This window comes from Athene noctua, chromosome 2, assembly GCF_965140245.1.
Source record: "Athene noctua chromosome 2, bAthNoc1.hap1.1, whole genome shotgun sequence".
Taxonomy (NCBI): domain Eukaryota; kingdom Metazoa; phylum Chordata; class Aves; order Strigiformes; family Strigidae; genus Athene; species Athene noctua.
In genome coordinates, this window is record NC_134038.1 from 77,333,971 (window position 1) to 77,351,150 (window position 17,180).

The 17,180-nt window shown below is 36.0% G+C and overlaps 1 protein-coding gene across 3 annotated transcripts in view; it reads right to left on the reverse strand.

Annotated features, from left to right (window-relative positions):
- Nucleotides 1-570: 570 nt before the first annotated feature.
- ABCA13 (ATP binding cassette subfamily A member 13) overlaps nt 571-17,180 on the reverse strand; it is a 202,990-nt gene continuing 186,380 nt past the window's right edge. For all 3 annotated transcript variants that reach the window (XM_074899474.1, XM_074899475.1, XM_074899472.1), the window contains 4 exons: nt 16,620-16,712; nt 5,390-5,495; nt 3,601-3,738; nt 571-2,091 (listed from right to left, as the gene is read on the reverse strand). In XM_074899474.1, coding sequence (XP_074755575.1) covers nt 2,002-2,091; nt 3,601-3,738; nt 5,390-5,495; nt 16,620-16,712 — 427 coding nt within the window. In that variant the 3' untranslated portion in view covers nt 571-2,001. The remainder of the gene's footprint in view (nt 2,092-3,600; nt 3,739-5,389; nt 5,496-16,619; nt 16,713-17,180) is intronic.

A 17,180-nucleotide genomic window follows, 5' to 3' on the forward strand; every position in this document is an offset into this window, starting at 1 on the left:
GATACCAACAGAAGAAAAATAAACATAAAAGCCCTGTGCACATCTTTTTGCCATACATTCCCTTCTAATTTTTTCATCTGAGCAAGAGCTCCAGAAATGTTCTCATGCCGAGTGGTTTCAGACTATGACTCACAGATGCTTGGCTGTGCTTTGTACATTGTTTCTTCCACCCTAAAATCCTGAAATTAAGCAGGACACTTTAAAGATAGCATACTTCTGTTTCTACCCAAATTTCCTGCTCTGCCTTCTTTTGCTTTCACTTCCACTACTTCTTTCTCACTCTGCTTTGTAAGATTGATCTTTTGTGACCAGGGACCTAAGAAACTTTCTACTTTCAGCCTCATGAAGAAACTAAAGATAACCAGTTTCACCTCAAACACGGGCATGTCGTTGTGTCATGGCATTTCTGCCAAGATGGTGACTGTTGGGGTTAAAAGGCTCTTCAGTGTTTTGGGTCTTGAGGAGCATGGCAGAGTTCTGATATTATGCAGCAGACTGTATATACCAAGCCATTCTAATGATAAAGCAGTTTCATAAACTCACACTGATCCATATGTACATGCAGACCAACTCTATAAATGTTCAATTTTTATTTTTTATTCCAGGACTTAATTTCACCTTTATGGAAATAAGCAACCTGAATTCTGATTTTAAAAAAGAATTGTGGGTCAAAACCACATCAACAAATCAAGCCTTAAAGAACAGTCTTCTGAGTCAGCTTACAAAGCCTAAAACACAGATATTTTTTAATATTTAATCATACAGAAGAGAATTAAAGCAGCAGCATTGCAAAATTGTCCATTTAAAATCAAATTCTTCCACCTCAAAGTAGACTGCCCCCTCTCCCCTGCTCATCCCAGACTTATATTGCAGCTGTTCACTTCTAAGTCACTAGTTCTACAATTTCAACTATTAGACAACATATTCCACTCAAACTGACATCAGCTGCTTTTCACAGGAGCCCCAAAGACTCCTTTTAGAAGAGGCAACAGTTTACTCAAAAACTGCTTTATAACTTTTTCTCTTACCACAATACAAAAGGAGTTTTTAATCATTAAATGTTCATTTCTTTTATGCATGTATAGGCTGAAGTCTGTGACATAGCCTTGTCTGAAGTACCTAGCATCATAATATACATTTATCGAAAAATTGGTTAATCAATGTCAAAATGCTTATCTTCTTTTAACATGCACATTAAGCAGCATTTTCACATTCTTTTGGAAAAAAAACAGAAACAAAATAATGAGAAAGAGGAAATAGGTCATTAAAAAGATACTTGAGAATTCCTCCAGCAGCAACCTGCAGGCATAAGGGAAAACTCACTGTCAAGTATGATTTATGAATCGTGTTAAATTTACTTAAGATAACTGGGAGGCAGACTAGTACACTAATAACATCTTTAACATAAAACCTTGTGGAATATAGTGCAGCCCTTATAAAAAAAAAAAAGGCTAATATAGATTGTCACAACACAAAAGTGAATTAATACAGAAGTCAAAAGGTTCTCAATTTGTGCTATTAAATACAAATATTGGGTGATAGTATAGCTATTGCTACCATTCAGTGGATTTTTCTTGTCTCGCCATGTAAAAATTAGATATTAAGTATGCATGCAAGAGATTACTGTAGTCAAATGAATGTAGAACTACCACCAAAAAAAAAAAATCCACTATGCACTGGGACATTTCAGATCAGCCTTTTTTTCTTTTTTTTTTCTTTTAACAAAGCTGCATTAATTAGGCCATTTATATTATAAAATTCCAGTTAATTAAAAAGCATTACTTTTTGGCAGATTTTTGGTCTGCATGTAACCATTTTCTTGTTTTACTGAGAACTGCTAGTATTCCTTCTGGCCTACAAATGCAAACTCACCTCTGCTTCTACTATTTGTTTCTCATGCATAAACTGTTAACAGCTGAAAAGTTATTGCATGTTAAATGCTCTTATATATACAAAAATACACAGACATATATGCTGCTGAAGCTGTATCCTATTCTAAGCCTACACTGGCAGGTGGTCGTGATGAACAACAGGAGATTCTTGTGAAGAATGCGAGACTCCTTGCTGTTGTGTAGCAAAATTAATGAATACCTGTAAGACATGAAAAAAAAGCAGGACTTTGAAAATAACAGAACTTGAACCAAAACTTTGGAGACACAGCTGATTATATTTTTCAGTTGCTTTCCTAAGCTTTTGTGACACACAAATTAATGTTAAGGGACACACAAAAATGTTAAGGGAACCCCTCTAGAGATACGTTTTGTAAACTCTAGAAATAAACTCTCTTCACCTCTCTAGCTAACGCAGTGGTTGATGAATTATAAAAATAATGGTAAAATGGGTAACTAACTTATGCATGAAAATTATATTTTAGTGCTGCACAAGTTAGTGGGAAACAATTGCTTTAATTTGTTTTGAAATTACATACTTAAGGGACTTTAGCCTGCTGTTTCTATCAATAGCCATCACAGATGAGGGTCCAGATATTTCAAGGTGAAAATATACTTCTCAACACTGCAGAGTGATGATTCAACAACTATTGTGCTTCCTTGATTATTTTTTTCTTAAACATCTTACTACAGAAAGACTTGTTTGCTTCTTAATCACACAACTATTTGACATCAAGGAATGTAGAGGGAAAGATGGCTGTTCTTTATTCAAATTATCATATACATGTGCAAACAAACTTAGGATGCATCCTGTTATTCAGGAGAACCCTTCTCCTGTTTAAAACTGACAGTCAGGGAGAGGAAACAATGGTAGGTGACTGAGGTGATGAATCACCATGAGAGGAAATAAGCTTGAGTGAACAATGCCTGAATAATCAACAGGCTGAAATTACCTTATATTCAGCCATTCAGTGAATAGATCAAACACTTAATAGATCTGTACAGATCAGAGTACTTCACTAAAGATTTGCATGTGGCAAAAAAGAAATAAGTTCACACCATCTATCATAGAAAATTAATATATTGACTAGATGTGCCTCTCTCAGTTTATAGAAGATATATCAAGAGGTTGCATATGAAGATGCTGTAACACATCACAATCACCCAGAAATCCCATCCTGGCCATCAATCTGTTCTTCCTTTTGCCCAGATAGGATTTCACAGCCTTTAGTAGTGGGATCTATTCTGTCTGCTTGTGCATTTCCACTGTTTTCTAATGTGTAGCATGATACTCATTGCAGAAGAAAACTCTCAAAGAAATATATCCTGTAAGTCTAAGTGGTTTACTATAGTTTACAGAGACTGGGTGAGCCTTTTCAAGGACATTGGTAAGATCCCAAATTTTGGACTGTAGAATTAGCAGTTCACAGTTCCATCTTCTCATCCTGCACAGATCTAGATGCATCTAAGCACTGGTTTTGTTTGCACACAGTATAAATATGTGGCTTACTGTGATGCTTTTACTGTGCTCACCTCCAGTGTAAAAAAAAAAGCAGGGTTCATGAAACTACTTTGTAATCTCATACACTTGGGTAATCCAGAAAGTGATATAGTATTCTACTACATCAATAATTACAATACACAGCATGTTTAGATTAAAAAAAAATAAAAAAAAAAAAAAAGAGAAAAAAACCAACAACACAAAAAATACCTGCTCTAATGTTGTTTGGCTAATGGAGTAGTGTTTGATTTGGAGAAAAGCTTTATGATTCTCTAGGACTCTGAAGAGCTCTGCTAAGCATCCCTGACTTCGTGGTACGTGGTACTCGAGCAGGTTAAGATGCTGTCCCTTCAAACAAGCAAAAAAGATAAAAACAGGTAAAAGTGAATGCACATTATCATGAAATTACACTTGCTTCTAACCAGTTTGTTTTCAACAGGCTCTCATTGCAGATTAACACGGAAAATATGAGCTTTTAAACAAGAATATATTTTGTGTACATTGGTAGTGCAAAGAAATCTTCATCCTCACAGCACACATTTTGTGCATGTTCTGAGAAGTGTGAGAGACTGACGTGTCAAATGATTGTCTCAAAGCTTACTTGTGTGTGTGCTTTGAGTCATGGAGTGATGTCAGTAATGCTTCAACCATTCATCAATGACCAACGGTAGCCTTTATAATTAATCTAAGGACTGTCACCCAAGGAAGCAGGAGTGTATCGAAGGATGCACCCTCCCACTCCCTTGCAGTTGTATTGACAAATTCCTTAGACAAACCTCAAAGAGGTGGACTGAATGAAACCGGGCGTTTCTCATCAAGCACAAGGACCGCTGATCACAGGCCACTGTATAAGCCCGATACTTTGTGGCTCTACTGTATTGCTGATGACTTTGCACCTTTGCCATTGAACAAATAAGAGGTGGGCTTTTGCCCCAGAAGCTGGATGATTGCTCAAGAAGCATGAAGCCAGCAAAAACCTGTTGGAAACAGAAGCAAAACTAAAGGTGGGCAGATACGCTAATCGGTTGATAAAACAAACTTAAAAGGCGACAGAGAACTTTGCTTGATGTGCACCCAACCACTGAAGAACTGAAGACTGAGGACCAATGGGACGCCGCTGGATCCATGGTGGTGACTATTCTTGCAGTCCTATCCCTCATCCTTGATTTATTTCTGTCTTTCCATTCTGTCCTATCACTACCTCTCTTCACTTTTAATAATAAAAAACTGGTTTGGGTGTATGGCATTTTACCTCGTTTGTGTCTTAATCTTGCTCTTGGGATCGTATTGAAATCTCCCCTGACACTGGATGGGGACAAGACGACATTTTGTAAATCTCATAAAAGATATATATATATTTAGGACAATTTTATGCTATAGGATTTTAACTCAACAGGCTATTGCTCTTACAATGCAGTCTGGGAAAAGGCTGAAAGAACACACACACATACAAATATTTACACAAATTGGTTTGTATCTAAAGTAGTCATAGTTTTACATGATTCTTTTCCTAAACATGGGTAAAGTATAAAAAAAAAATAAAATATGGAGGGTTTGAGGGTTTTTCTTGGAATGTAATTAGTATAGGTATTTTGTAAGGCTTCATATCAAATAAAAGAATCTCAGTAAAGACTGAGACTTACCATCTCTGGATCTTACTGGAAAGCAATCAAAGCAAATACTCTCAGTGACTACCTTTCACTCCTACTCCAGGTGAACACAACAGTGAGTTCAACTTCATCAACAATAAAAGCAAAAGGAAATTTTCACTCAGAGAAAGAGCCTGTTTACCTACATTGCCTAAATGACTATTTGGAGTTGATTTAATCAATATCACAAGTCAGATTTTTAAAAATTGCTTAATAAGAAAATAAAAGAGATGCTCATATATACTTTTTCCAAAAAGATCAATATATACAAATGCGTATATATTGTTCTTACCAGCCCATACTTAATCTTGCCATAGAACAAATATTATGATGAGAAGTTTTAGCTGTACCTTAAACTGTGTTCCAGGAAAATGCACTTGTAGACAGTCCAAAATCATTCTTCGATAGCTTATTTCTTTATTAAGCCAAACCTTGACAAAAAAGCCATCTCCAAACCTGAGAATGACACACAAAAACATAAATCCATTTGTCTACACTATGAAGACAGGAAGAACATTTTCTTCAATTGATTTTCCTATGCTTATGTCAAATGATATCGGGTATGACTACTGTGATTTTAGTATTATACTATTGAACAATAGAATTTCAATGAGAAAACTGTTAAATTAATGATAAGAAACAGAAATAAAAAAAAGTCTGTTATGCCTATGTTTTAATTACTACAGGATATTTCACTGTCCAATGTACCTGCACTTATGTTAACTAAACTGTGCTTTAATTGCTGTATTGCTTGGAATGGTTAGCAAAAAAACTGTGAAGATTATCAATCACAAATACAGAAGAAAAAAAAATCCTTTAAGGATAAAAATGGGCATATAGCATTATTTTTCAAATCTATTAACAAAGCTTCATATTCTTATTTCAGCAATGTGAGTACAACTGTGTTTTACAGATACACAAAGGCAAGTACAGGGATATTTAGGGAAATGGCAAAGTTAATGAATTTTCTTGAGCTCTATGGCCACACAATCTGTCTCAGGATAATTTAGGAAGTGAACTTTTCTTTCTCGACATACACGTGATAAAAGTTAAATACAGGCAATCTAGCCAAGACTTTTATTAAATTTACTGACTGCTGATACTTAGTTGGGGAAATTGCAATAAACCCATAAACACTGAAATGGCATCCATATTCTTATATGCATTGCTCAGACAATGGAAGTTATGTTGCACCAGTTCCCAGAGCAAGGTGAAAGGGCAGAGCTCAGCAGAGAGCTGGTGCAACAAAATTCTGCTGCTGTGCCCCTGCCCTCCTAGGTATCCTTTGCAGCTACACATCCTCCCTTTGCGTTCACCTTCTTGGTTAATTGAAAAGGAGAAAAGAGAAGCTGAAGTCAGAACTTTCTGCCTTTCCATTGTTCACTGGCAACAGGGAACAGCAGGGCAGAGGAGTTGGTAGAAGAACAGAGAGCTTGGACTGCACTGCCCACATTGCCCCAGAAACCTGCCACTGCACCCACCTTCTCACTGCCCACCACTCCCTCATCCTCCACTCCAGTATTACTTCCTTCTCTTCATTCTCCAGCTCCACAATTCCTCATCAACAAATCCTTTACTCTAGTTCTCTGGTTTCTAGTGACTATCCTTAGTATTACTCCCTCATGCCAATACCCTTCTCTCCCATATCTTTTATCTGTAAACCTTGTGATTCAGGGTAGCATCTGGGTTAATTGGAACTGACAGGTGTGAGGCACACTTTCATGTGATCAAAGCAGCATTATATATCACAGTACACTCTATGATGCTGCCCTTTTCCAATACAGAAAAAAAAAAAATCTATAGAATATCAATCAAAACATAATAAAAAATAAAGGACTATTCTGAGACATATGTCCAGTTTAACCACTATTTGAGACACTCCTGGAAAATATTTCATATGAAGCACTGCATGTTCCTCATGTGTAATATGTGTATAGTAACATAAGGTCTTTAACTTTTATTTTGTGTTGGATCAGAACCACTGTTGGTATAAAGAAATAAAGTCTTCACTGATTTCAGATCAGGGGCAAGATTCCACAATGAAAAATTCTAGGTTGCTGATTTTATTCTATTAAGAGTTTCACATGAATTCAAAATATAATTTCCAAGGATCTTTTCAGACAAGAATCTTATTTCTTGGTGTAGAATGAAACCATAGTTGCTATACTTTAGGTATAAAAGTATAGTGGCATATAAAAGCAGTGGCAGCATGTGCATAAAAAGTTGCACTGTGTGAAAAGCTCCTTTAGAAATAAATATTGTAGGGGTTTTTTGTCTTTGGTTGGGTTCTTTATTTTTTATTGCTGTCAAATGCAACCACTGAACTAATTGAAACAGAGTAAGAAGAAACATTCCCGATGCAGTGTCCTGTTTATTGGCTCCTGAAAGACATTATATGAATTAAATCCTATTGGGTCCAAGCTGCAGGGTACCAAATATTCACTGGGCAGTGTGACCTGACAGATGAACAGTGCTGTTACAAACAAGGAGATCCAGAATAAGGTGGAATCCAAAGCAGTGGGTGGCTGCTTTGCCTTCCAATGATTTACTAACACATAATAGACCTGTAATTAAACGTTTTAAACGCATAGCATCATCCCTGAAAAAATACATGTGACAGTAAAAAAAGGTGTTGGAAAGATGGATATAGTTACCAATGGTGTTCAATTTAGCTGACAGCTAATTTGAGGTAACATTTTACAAGAGATCATTGATTCTGATCAGTTTTTTGGCATCTCTATAAAGTCACCATTGAGTTACAGTTTGAAAAACGCTGGTTTATGGAGGTGTTCAACAGTCTCGTAAAATGGAATTGTTGTATACAATGAAGTTTTGAAAGAAGATTAATCAAAATTCTGATCAGCAAAGGCAGATAAATCTGTGCAACTTTACTTTCTTCAGCATGTACAAATAAAAAGCTTTAAAAGATTTTTTTTCTTTTGGCTAGTCCAATTATGATGCTTCTGTACCTTGATTTTGTAATTCAGTTTAGTACAAGAGCTCCCCATATAGAGTAAGCTGACCAGCAATAAACATTTCCCCCCGCTATAATCAGCAAGCTGCTTTCAGTAGCAAACTGAGGCAATGGAAATTGAGTTGACCATTTTTTTTCACTCTGTTTTCCTCTCTGATTCAGACAATATAATTAATTCAGAAACCCAAAGTGAAATTACAGAGAAAGGCACAATCTGGTTTGATTAGCACTGTTAGGATCAAACCTTTAGCACCTGATAGTTCAAGACCTAAAGAGGGAAACATTATCATTAAAATGGCATAAGTTGAGCCAGCACACCTGTTCAGCAGCCATCTGCTGCAAAAGAATCACCATCTCTTCAAACCTATTCAACAAAGATATTTACCACTGCTAATTCCTACCACTTACTTTAACACCTGCATTTTTATTTGTGTATACACACACATAGAAACATATTCTGACAAAAAAAAAAAAAAAATCCTATCTATGCTTCCTCCTCTCCCTCAGTCAAAGTAGCTGTTCATGCTTGACTTTCACCTAATTAGCAGTTCTGGGAGTATTACTTATTGAGTACTTTACCTACTAAAATGCTACCATGAGGCTGAAACTAAAATATAAATTCCCAGACTGATTGTAAACTAATTAATCGAAGTATTAACAACAGCATCAGCTGCAGAAGCATGAGCTTAGCAAGGACTACAAAATGCATACAAGATCTCCACACCATAATTACATAGGCCCTCAAAATAGCTGAGCAGCTCAAATAAAAAGGGAACAAAAGGAAAATAAAATGGCAACAAGGAATGGAACAATTTCCATATGAGGAATTACTAAATAGTCTAAAACTTTTCAGCACTGAAGAAAGATGCTAAGGTGGTGGAAAGGTGTTTTTACAGATCCCAGATTATGACTGGCCCAAGGAACGTAGAATAGCTACAGAATGATTCTTCACTCTCCTATGTTTCTTATGCAAAACCAGAGGACATTGAATTAAATTATAGGGAAGGCAATGCAAAATCAGTAAGAGGAAGTAATTTTCCTTACAGTACATAAGGAAACTGTACATCTCATTGACACAGGATGAGCTGGATGCCAGAACATGACATGAGTTGAATAAGAAATCAGAGAAATACATGGGGATAGGCGGAAAAAAACACTAAGGCCACCACCTCTGGTTTAGAAAACCTCTAAGCAAGTGTGAGTGAGTAATGTGGAAAAATAACTTCATGTGCTTATCTTGTTCCTGTACTTTTCCTTCCTGGCCACTGTCAGAGAGAGGATTACTGTGCTCGATGGGTCTTTGATCTGACCTCACGGTTATTTCAGTATAAACATCACAAAGAGGAGGTCAGCCAGGGCTAATCACCCAAATGGTTCCTCAGTTCCCAGAAGTGTTTTGCAGACCGTGATACACTTCCACAGCCACACTGTCAGCAGTGCAAACACGGATCAATCATATAAAACCACTTCAGCTATGTGTCTATACAAGCTGCAGTCACACACTGGAATAAAGTGTAGCCAGATCTGTACTGAAGAGGGAGTCCCCTGGCTGCTTTCCTGGTGCTCTTTTTAGTCTTGCAATGAGAACAGAAGTGGATTTAGTTTGCCCAAAGGCTGAAAATTCTCATCTGTATTTTCATTTTAAATTCTGAGGAGTTTTTTTGTCTGCAAATGAACAAAACCAAACCTAGAAACCACTATTTCAACTTTACAGCAGGGTCCAGAATGAGTTCATTGAATCTCACTCTTCCTAAAGTCCATTTACGATCGCTTCTCTCCCACAATCAAAATCGCTGATTGTAACCACAGGAAATCAACATGGCCCTATTTCCTAGACCTTGATGAATAAGAAAAGCATCTAATCACCCATATGCTTTTTTTTTCCCCACTAATCAAAGATTACATTTCTTGGAGAATGTTGTGTTGTGTATACACATCAAAAAATTACAGCTCCCATAAAGTTAACTGGTGGAAATATAATGTGCATACTTTATGTATGTGCTAGTCTGATAGATCAAAAGATTACTTCAAAATGATATGACTGGATAACAAAATAAAAAATAATAAAAAGAACATTGGCACAATGTCTTCAAGGAACTGCATCTTTTAGAATATATGTCATAAATAAAATAGGGGGAATAATTTGTTACTGTGCTGTTTGCCCTTCTGCTTTGGTTTACATTCATTTGCAGACAGATATGGTTCTGCTTTCCCTAAGTGAGTAGGCCTCATCTAGACAAGCTAACTTAGTTATTCCACTATGATTGCTGAAGCATGGGACACAGGTTCAGGTCATTCTCCTCACAGCCCTAGACACAATAACAGTTTACAAAGAGAAAAAAACTGGAACAACATTGAAAACAAAACTCTTCGAAAAACATTGAAAAAAGAAACAAAAATTGAAATAAAATTATGAACACAAATACATCAGAGTTTGATAATATTAAATCACACAATAAATTTCATTATTTCATCTATTAATTGACATCTATTAATTAGACAATATCTAAGAAGGAAAAAGTTATTAAATTTGATATAGTTGCTTTGTTGTTTAAAAAATGCTGTAGTCAAATGCAAATATATTGACACTTTTAAAATGTGAATTCCTGCAATTATTCAGAACGACCTCAGTGTTGCTGAACAGATAAACTTGGTTAGATGCAAACAGACATAACAATTAATTATAAAATCTGTCTTCCATATACTATTCATTGATTTTGTTTCACCCTTCTTTAATTGATTATGATTTTTCCACAGTAACAATAGAAATACGAAAACAGTTATTAAAACAATGAATAACACTTGTTCGAGTATATTATACATGCATGATTTGCTCACACTCACTCCAGGCTTTCATATCAAGATATTTAATGTTAATTTTTATATTCAATAATATCATTGCCATAACAGTGACAGCCTTGGGTTATGAGCAATGCAGGGTACAACTTTACCTTGGTCTCTGAATGTAAGCATTTAAGTGTCAGGCATGTTTTCCAAATACATGGTAAAACCCTCAGAAAATCTTGTTAATTGTTTATACATGTGCACACACAAATCTATCTGTATATGAGCTTGTATGTCTGCACATATATGCAAGTGCAGAGATCTGTTATTCTTGAATTTTTTACATTCCCAGAGAAACATGAACAGCAGCACTGTAATTCTGTGCAAGGCTGATGTCACAGCCTACAAAGAACAAAAACTGTTTCCTCAAAGTACCTTCTGGGCCTCAACAGTGAAAAAAGCATGAAGTAACATTATCATTGTATTGCTATCACTGTTTTCTGGTGTAGTATTTTTTTAAGTGAGTTTTGAAAAAGATACACATCAGGATATTACACATTGAAATGTCTATTAAAAGGACCTTATCAACACTTCAAGGTCAAATCCTCAAGTTAGAAATTGCTAGAATGGAGACCAGCTGTGAAATTAAAATTTAAACCACTGGTATATTTATGTAATATGCTTCAATTACATCATCGCATAGCATCTCTTCATTAAATCCCTATCATGAATGTCTTACAAGATACACTGGAGGTATATGCTCAGACAGTGGCTTAATTTACTGCTACATCTATAAAATGTTACAAATAAGATAGCAAATTGAGAGGAAAGGGAAGAAAGTGCTTCACAGTTCTTGTACAGCTCTGGGGAACTGAATCCTACCCTCCCATCCCTGTACACCTGTGTGATTTGTGGTAACTCAGACCACATTTTTCACTACTGCCCTCCTATCTTGTTAAGGGCCCACCTTGAAACCTAGAGCTCCAATTTGCAGAAGGAATTCATAGTACTTTCAAAAACAGCCACAGCTACAGCTGAAGTTAACAGGCATTGTACTTTGAATGCAGCGTTAAACAAACTGAAAATATTTAGCTATAAACTGCTCATATTGACTACCAAAACCCTTTTAACTTTAGTGTCATCCTTCAGTTAGTCCTCTATAAAATGGGAATAATTATTTCAAATGCAGTTTCCCAGAAGCACTGTGGAAAATATAGATGTTGGTATTTATGGTGCTCTGCTCCAATGAATGCTGATAACACTATAAAGACAGGTTTGAAAAAAGTCTAGTAAAAAAACAATACACAGGTCACATACTAGGTAAAGAGAAGAATACGAAATTTTGATTAGCTGCTGCTTATTGAATGAGCAGGTACACAGATATAATGCAGTGTCCTGTAGAAAACATAGTATAAAATGACTAAAAAATGCATTGTAATGCACACGCACAGTAGAGCTGAAATAACGTTGCACAAAGTTTTATGAGTGCAAAGATATTGCTCATGTCTGAACTCTCAGTCTGTGTGTAAGAAGTCTTTTTTTTAAGTTTTCCCCTGGGAAGATAAACTAATAGCTATATTACATGAATACACATCCAATGTCTTAATACATTTTTCATGTACAAAAGGAATTTGTTTTCTAGTCAACAGGAATAAAAATTATATTAATCTCTCTGTTTTATGACATGTAAAAAACTTACTGCTAGTATATCTGTTAGTATGATAAGAGTTTCCACTGAAGGCTGAAATATTGATGAGATCTTTAAACTTAATCCTCTCTTTTCCATTTAAGAAATCTACATGTGTGAGTTTGAGACAAGCAATAAAATATTCTCCATCAACCTTTCAAAAAAAAAGGTAAAGTGTAAATAGCTTGCCAAGACATTTTCCATTCTAACTCTGCTATAACAAATGGATTAATTGCTGGGTAATTTAATCAGATGGCTTACTGATAAAATTTGAGCAAAGACTTGATGTTTGTCCAGTGCTTGAAAAATTGGTATGGGTTTTTCAGCTATGAGAAGTCTGTCCAGATGGCCTTAGAATGAATGATAGTATTCAAAATGTTGTTCCCAGAGGATTGGCCAGCTGTATCTAACATGGAAATGCTTCTGTGAATTTTTAAAAAAACATTAAGTATAATGGGGAATACTGGAGAGAACATTTAAATGTAATTCATTCACAATTTAGAGTAATTGACTCAGTTGGCAGGACTCGTCCAAAATTAGGTTTTAACGGGCACAACTGCTCACACATCTATCTCATACAAACTACATCTAGAGCTAAGATGCTAACTTTTTGGAAATTGCCCTTCAGTTCGTTCTTTCTAGCTAACACCTTTCTTGGCCCTTCAGAAATTTTCCCCCTGCAACAAAAGGCCTTTCTAAGGAAGTCCAACACTTATTATTTTACTGAGAAACGTTTGAGGGTACTTTAAGTCTGTTTAAACATACATAAATATAGTCAGGGTTCAACAATTGGGAACAGAAACCCAAACACCTACACTTGCAGTGAGAAGATATTTTTTGATGAGCATTTTGTAACGGGCTTGCACAAGAGCTGGAAAAATGAATCAAGTCTCATACATTACAAGCAGCATCACTTTTATACCCCTGTGAAGCTTTTATGTTTCACATTATAATCTTCCTGGAGCTCACCCATACCCTTCATAGCAGAATTTTGTACTGCCATCTGACAAAGCTGTATTCAGTCCAAGATTATGGTCTTTCACATCTGCCAAGGGCTGAAAGTGTAGTGAGAGAGAGCTAAATCCTTGAAATTTCCCACCACAGCAAAGAAGCAAATTTAACAGGGCCCCAAGGAAGACCCATTAGGCCTTCATCACACATCTATCAAAAAGGTGATCATAATCTAGACTTTACAGGCTGGAATGGTACTAAAGGAGAAGCAAATAAAATAGTTCTGAGGATTTCCATCAAGACAGACAGAATCACCAGGAAGCAAAGAAAAAAAAAAAAAGTCATTTTAGTGGACATAGCTACATTTAAAAGAAGAAAAAGATTATTGAAACATGTTAGTGTAATCACATGTAGTAATCACATGTTAGTGTAATCACTTTAGGAGGAGCAACCTTTTTCTCTGTATGGCAGTGAGAATGATAGGTTTATTAAACCCTAGGGAGGGAAAGAAAATGGAAAGGAAGGAGTAACTGAATACTCTTTCAAGTCCTGAAAATTCTTCAGGATGTTCATAAGTGTAGTGGAAAGTGAGAAAATGAAAAAATTAGAATAATTTAAAGCTTAATCAGTGGTTTTCTTTGGAATAATAAGTAAAAGAATGATGCTTCTCTTCTTTCCCATCTCATATAGATGCAGAAGTCCTCCATAAGTTACATGGTAGCGTATATGGAAAATGTCTTCAAACAAGTTTGGAATATGAATTAAGCAGAGGTACCAGGTTTCTTAATCTCCTAACAATGACTTTATTTATTTGGTGTGTGATAGCCTGGGGTTTATGATGGCGCACTATATTGGCAAGTATTGGAGTGTTTTGGAAGCTAGAGTAAACAACAAAATAATAGGAGTACAGAGACTGTCTGTCTTGTCCTCAGCTCTTGTCAAAAGTTTGCCAAAGAAAGCATTGGAATGTTTTTACTGTATGTGCATATACAAGGTTTTAAGACTGTGCTCTCTACAGTGGCTTTGCTCCCAGAAGCCAAGAAAATTAATTAAGAAGTCAGAGCAAATTCAAACAACTGCATAACTTTGATAAAGCTAGTGACTATTTTTTCCTAATAAAGATTCTAAAGTTTTAGAAAAGCTCAAAAGGTTCCTGAGTAAAAAATGTGGAAAACTGGAGACTAAATCAATCAGTAAGCTAGGAGTTAAAAGGATTTTAAGTCCTGCCTTAAATGAAAAATCTTAGTGCAGCTTCAGCTACAATTTCTATGAAAGCCTCAGCAATACTGGTATCCAGTGCACATAGTATCCCATATGAATGTCACTGATATAGAATAATAACTGATAAAGATATAGAATAATCACTGATAAAGAACTGTCATGGTAATACAAGGAACACAAACCTGCTGAACATAGAGAAGGTGTGGGGTTTTTAACGTTTAAAAAGAGGCACTCATACAGCCTTGATTCTTGAATGGCTGATCTGTGAATGTCTTGGTATTTTCAGAATTAATTTGAAGATATTTCCAGCGTATCATATAGTTTATTATACTGCATCAATCTGTTTACTGTGATCTGAAAGAGGTGTATCTACAGAGACAGTACAGCAAATTGAGAAATAACTGTCCTATTTATATGAATATGGTGCATACTTATGAGTATGGTTATGATATCTTTCTTCCTAAGATGGATGAAAAGATGCTGCTAAAAGAAACACTGGGAGTGGCAAAACAGTGACAAAATCACTGAGAAGATAAAGGTGAAGCTAGCCTTTGTGGATTGTCTGATTTCGCCCTCTCAAAGTCAAGCTGAGAAGACAGAGACATACACTCACTCCAGGGGATCTGAAACATAAAAAGGAGAAACCCACATTTATCCCAACTAACTTCATGCAGTCAACTGAAGTGTCTAAATAATACAATTTTTCCTTATGTGGGGACACACTGTGTTGTCCTCTACAGACATCTGTGTCTCTTAACTACAAAAGGAATAAAGGATGTCTGCATTCCTGCTAAAGTAATTCAGCTAGTGGGACAACAGCTGTGCTATGAAATTTGGGAATAAGACACAGGATAGCAAAGTGCTAGATACAAAAGAAGCAGAAATTGCTGGAGTGATTGACTTCCCATGTCTCCAGAAATTGAGGCAACTGCTTTCTGAAGGCTGTGCAAACTTGAAAAGAAGGCTATGATCGCATAAAACAATCAGAAATATAGATGTAGACCTCAACTTTTTCACCATCCCATTTGTAAGGTCTCTAGATTGTTTGTCTTGATGTAAAAAACCTTGGAAGGAGAATGCTTATGAAAGTCAACGGAAAGCAGGCCCATCACACTAATGTATCTGTGAAACAAACTTAAAGGGAAGGACAGAAAGCCAAAATATTTCTGTAGAGCTTGTTTACATTGTCAAATGTATCTGCACTTAAAAGTGTTAAATGTAGAGCTAGTACAAAGCAGTGTAGCTTTGCTGCTTGTAAATGAGCTGTATCACTTTACACAGCTGGTTGTCTGAGTGTCAAAAATTCTACTTATTTCTGAATATAAATGTTCTAGCTATAAGTCGCAGCAACTTTCCCATCAGCTTCTGAACCTGTTTCCTTTATAGTGGTTTGATATCATCTTCTAAATAAACATCCGCATTAACAGATGTTAAGCAGATATGAGCAGAGTTCAAGCAGAAGAGACGCTCATGCACACCAGAAAAAGGATGCAGAAAACGTGGCATAAATATCTGTAATTGCCAGGAAAATGATGCAGAAAACATGGCGTAAATATCTGTAATTGCCAGTGAATTTGCTAGGAAGCAGAGATGGTTCAAAATACAATCTTATTGGCTGCTGACCTGTTACAAGAAATCCTCACAAGGAACCAAAGTGTATTTCATCTCAACACATTGAATTCTTACAATGTATTTCTCAGGTTGAGTGCAGAAGTGCTTTATTTTAGATACAGATCTGTTCTCTTTCAATTACCACTGCAGACTACAAAGCATTTTAGCAATGCCATATGTCAATTTAGCTTGCTAAGTTATCTTAATTGGCCCTTTTTTTAACTTCAGTGATGGCAGGAAAAGAAAGATGTGCTTAGCAGTCATAAGTATTTATGCCCTGGCATTATTAAAGTGTCTAGCCAGCTCTTAGACTGAATGTAGCTGCAGAAGGTTTGATGTTGATATATAATACCTGTTTTTAATGTGCTGGGGAGAACCAAGACACTTGAAACTTCCATTGACCATAATAGCAAGTCGTGTACAGAGGGCTTCACATTCTTCCATACTACAAAATAAAATGGGGGGGGGGGAAGATTAAAAGAATAATAGTGAAAGCAGAGAACATTATTTATACCTAACTTTAATTAAAGTGCAAGGAATCTGGACAGCTGCAAAAATGAGTACACAAAACCTTTAACTTTAAAGGCAACTGTTCAAATTGTAACCTTAGTCAGTACATACCAAAAGTTATTACCACTTGACAGCTATAAGAGAGCCCTAAAATGAAATGGTTTTAGTCCAGAACTAATTGGACAATTCTGGTCACAATACAAAGGTTTTATTACCACAGGCAAATAAATACCTGATAAGCAGTCTCAAAAATGCCACTGAGTGAGAGCCATGAGCTCTGTTATTCCCTGTAATACCTGTTTGTGCTTTTTCTGAGCTAAAGGATAGAGGTAGAAGAACGAAGTAAGCTTGTTCTGCTTGCCTCCTTAAAAGGTAGTTAGATGTGGGAAAGAAGCAAACCTTT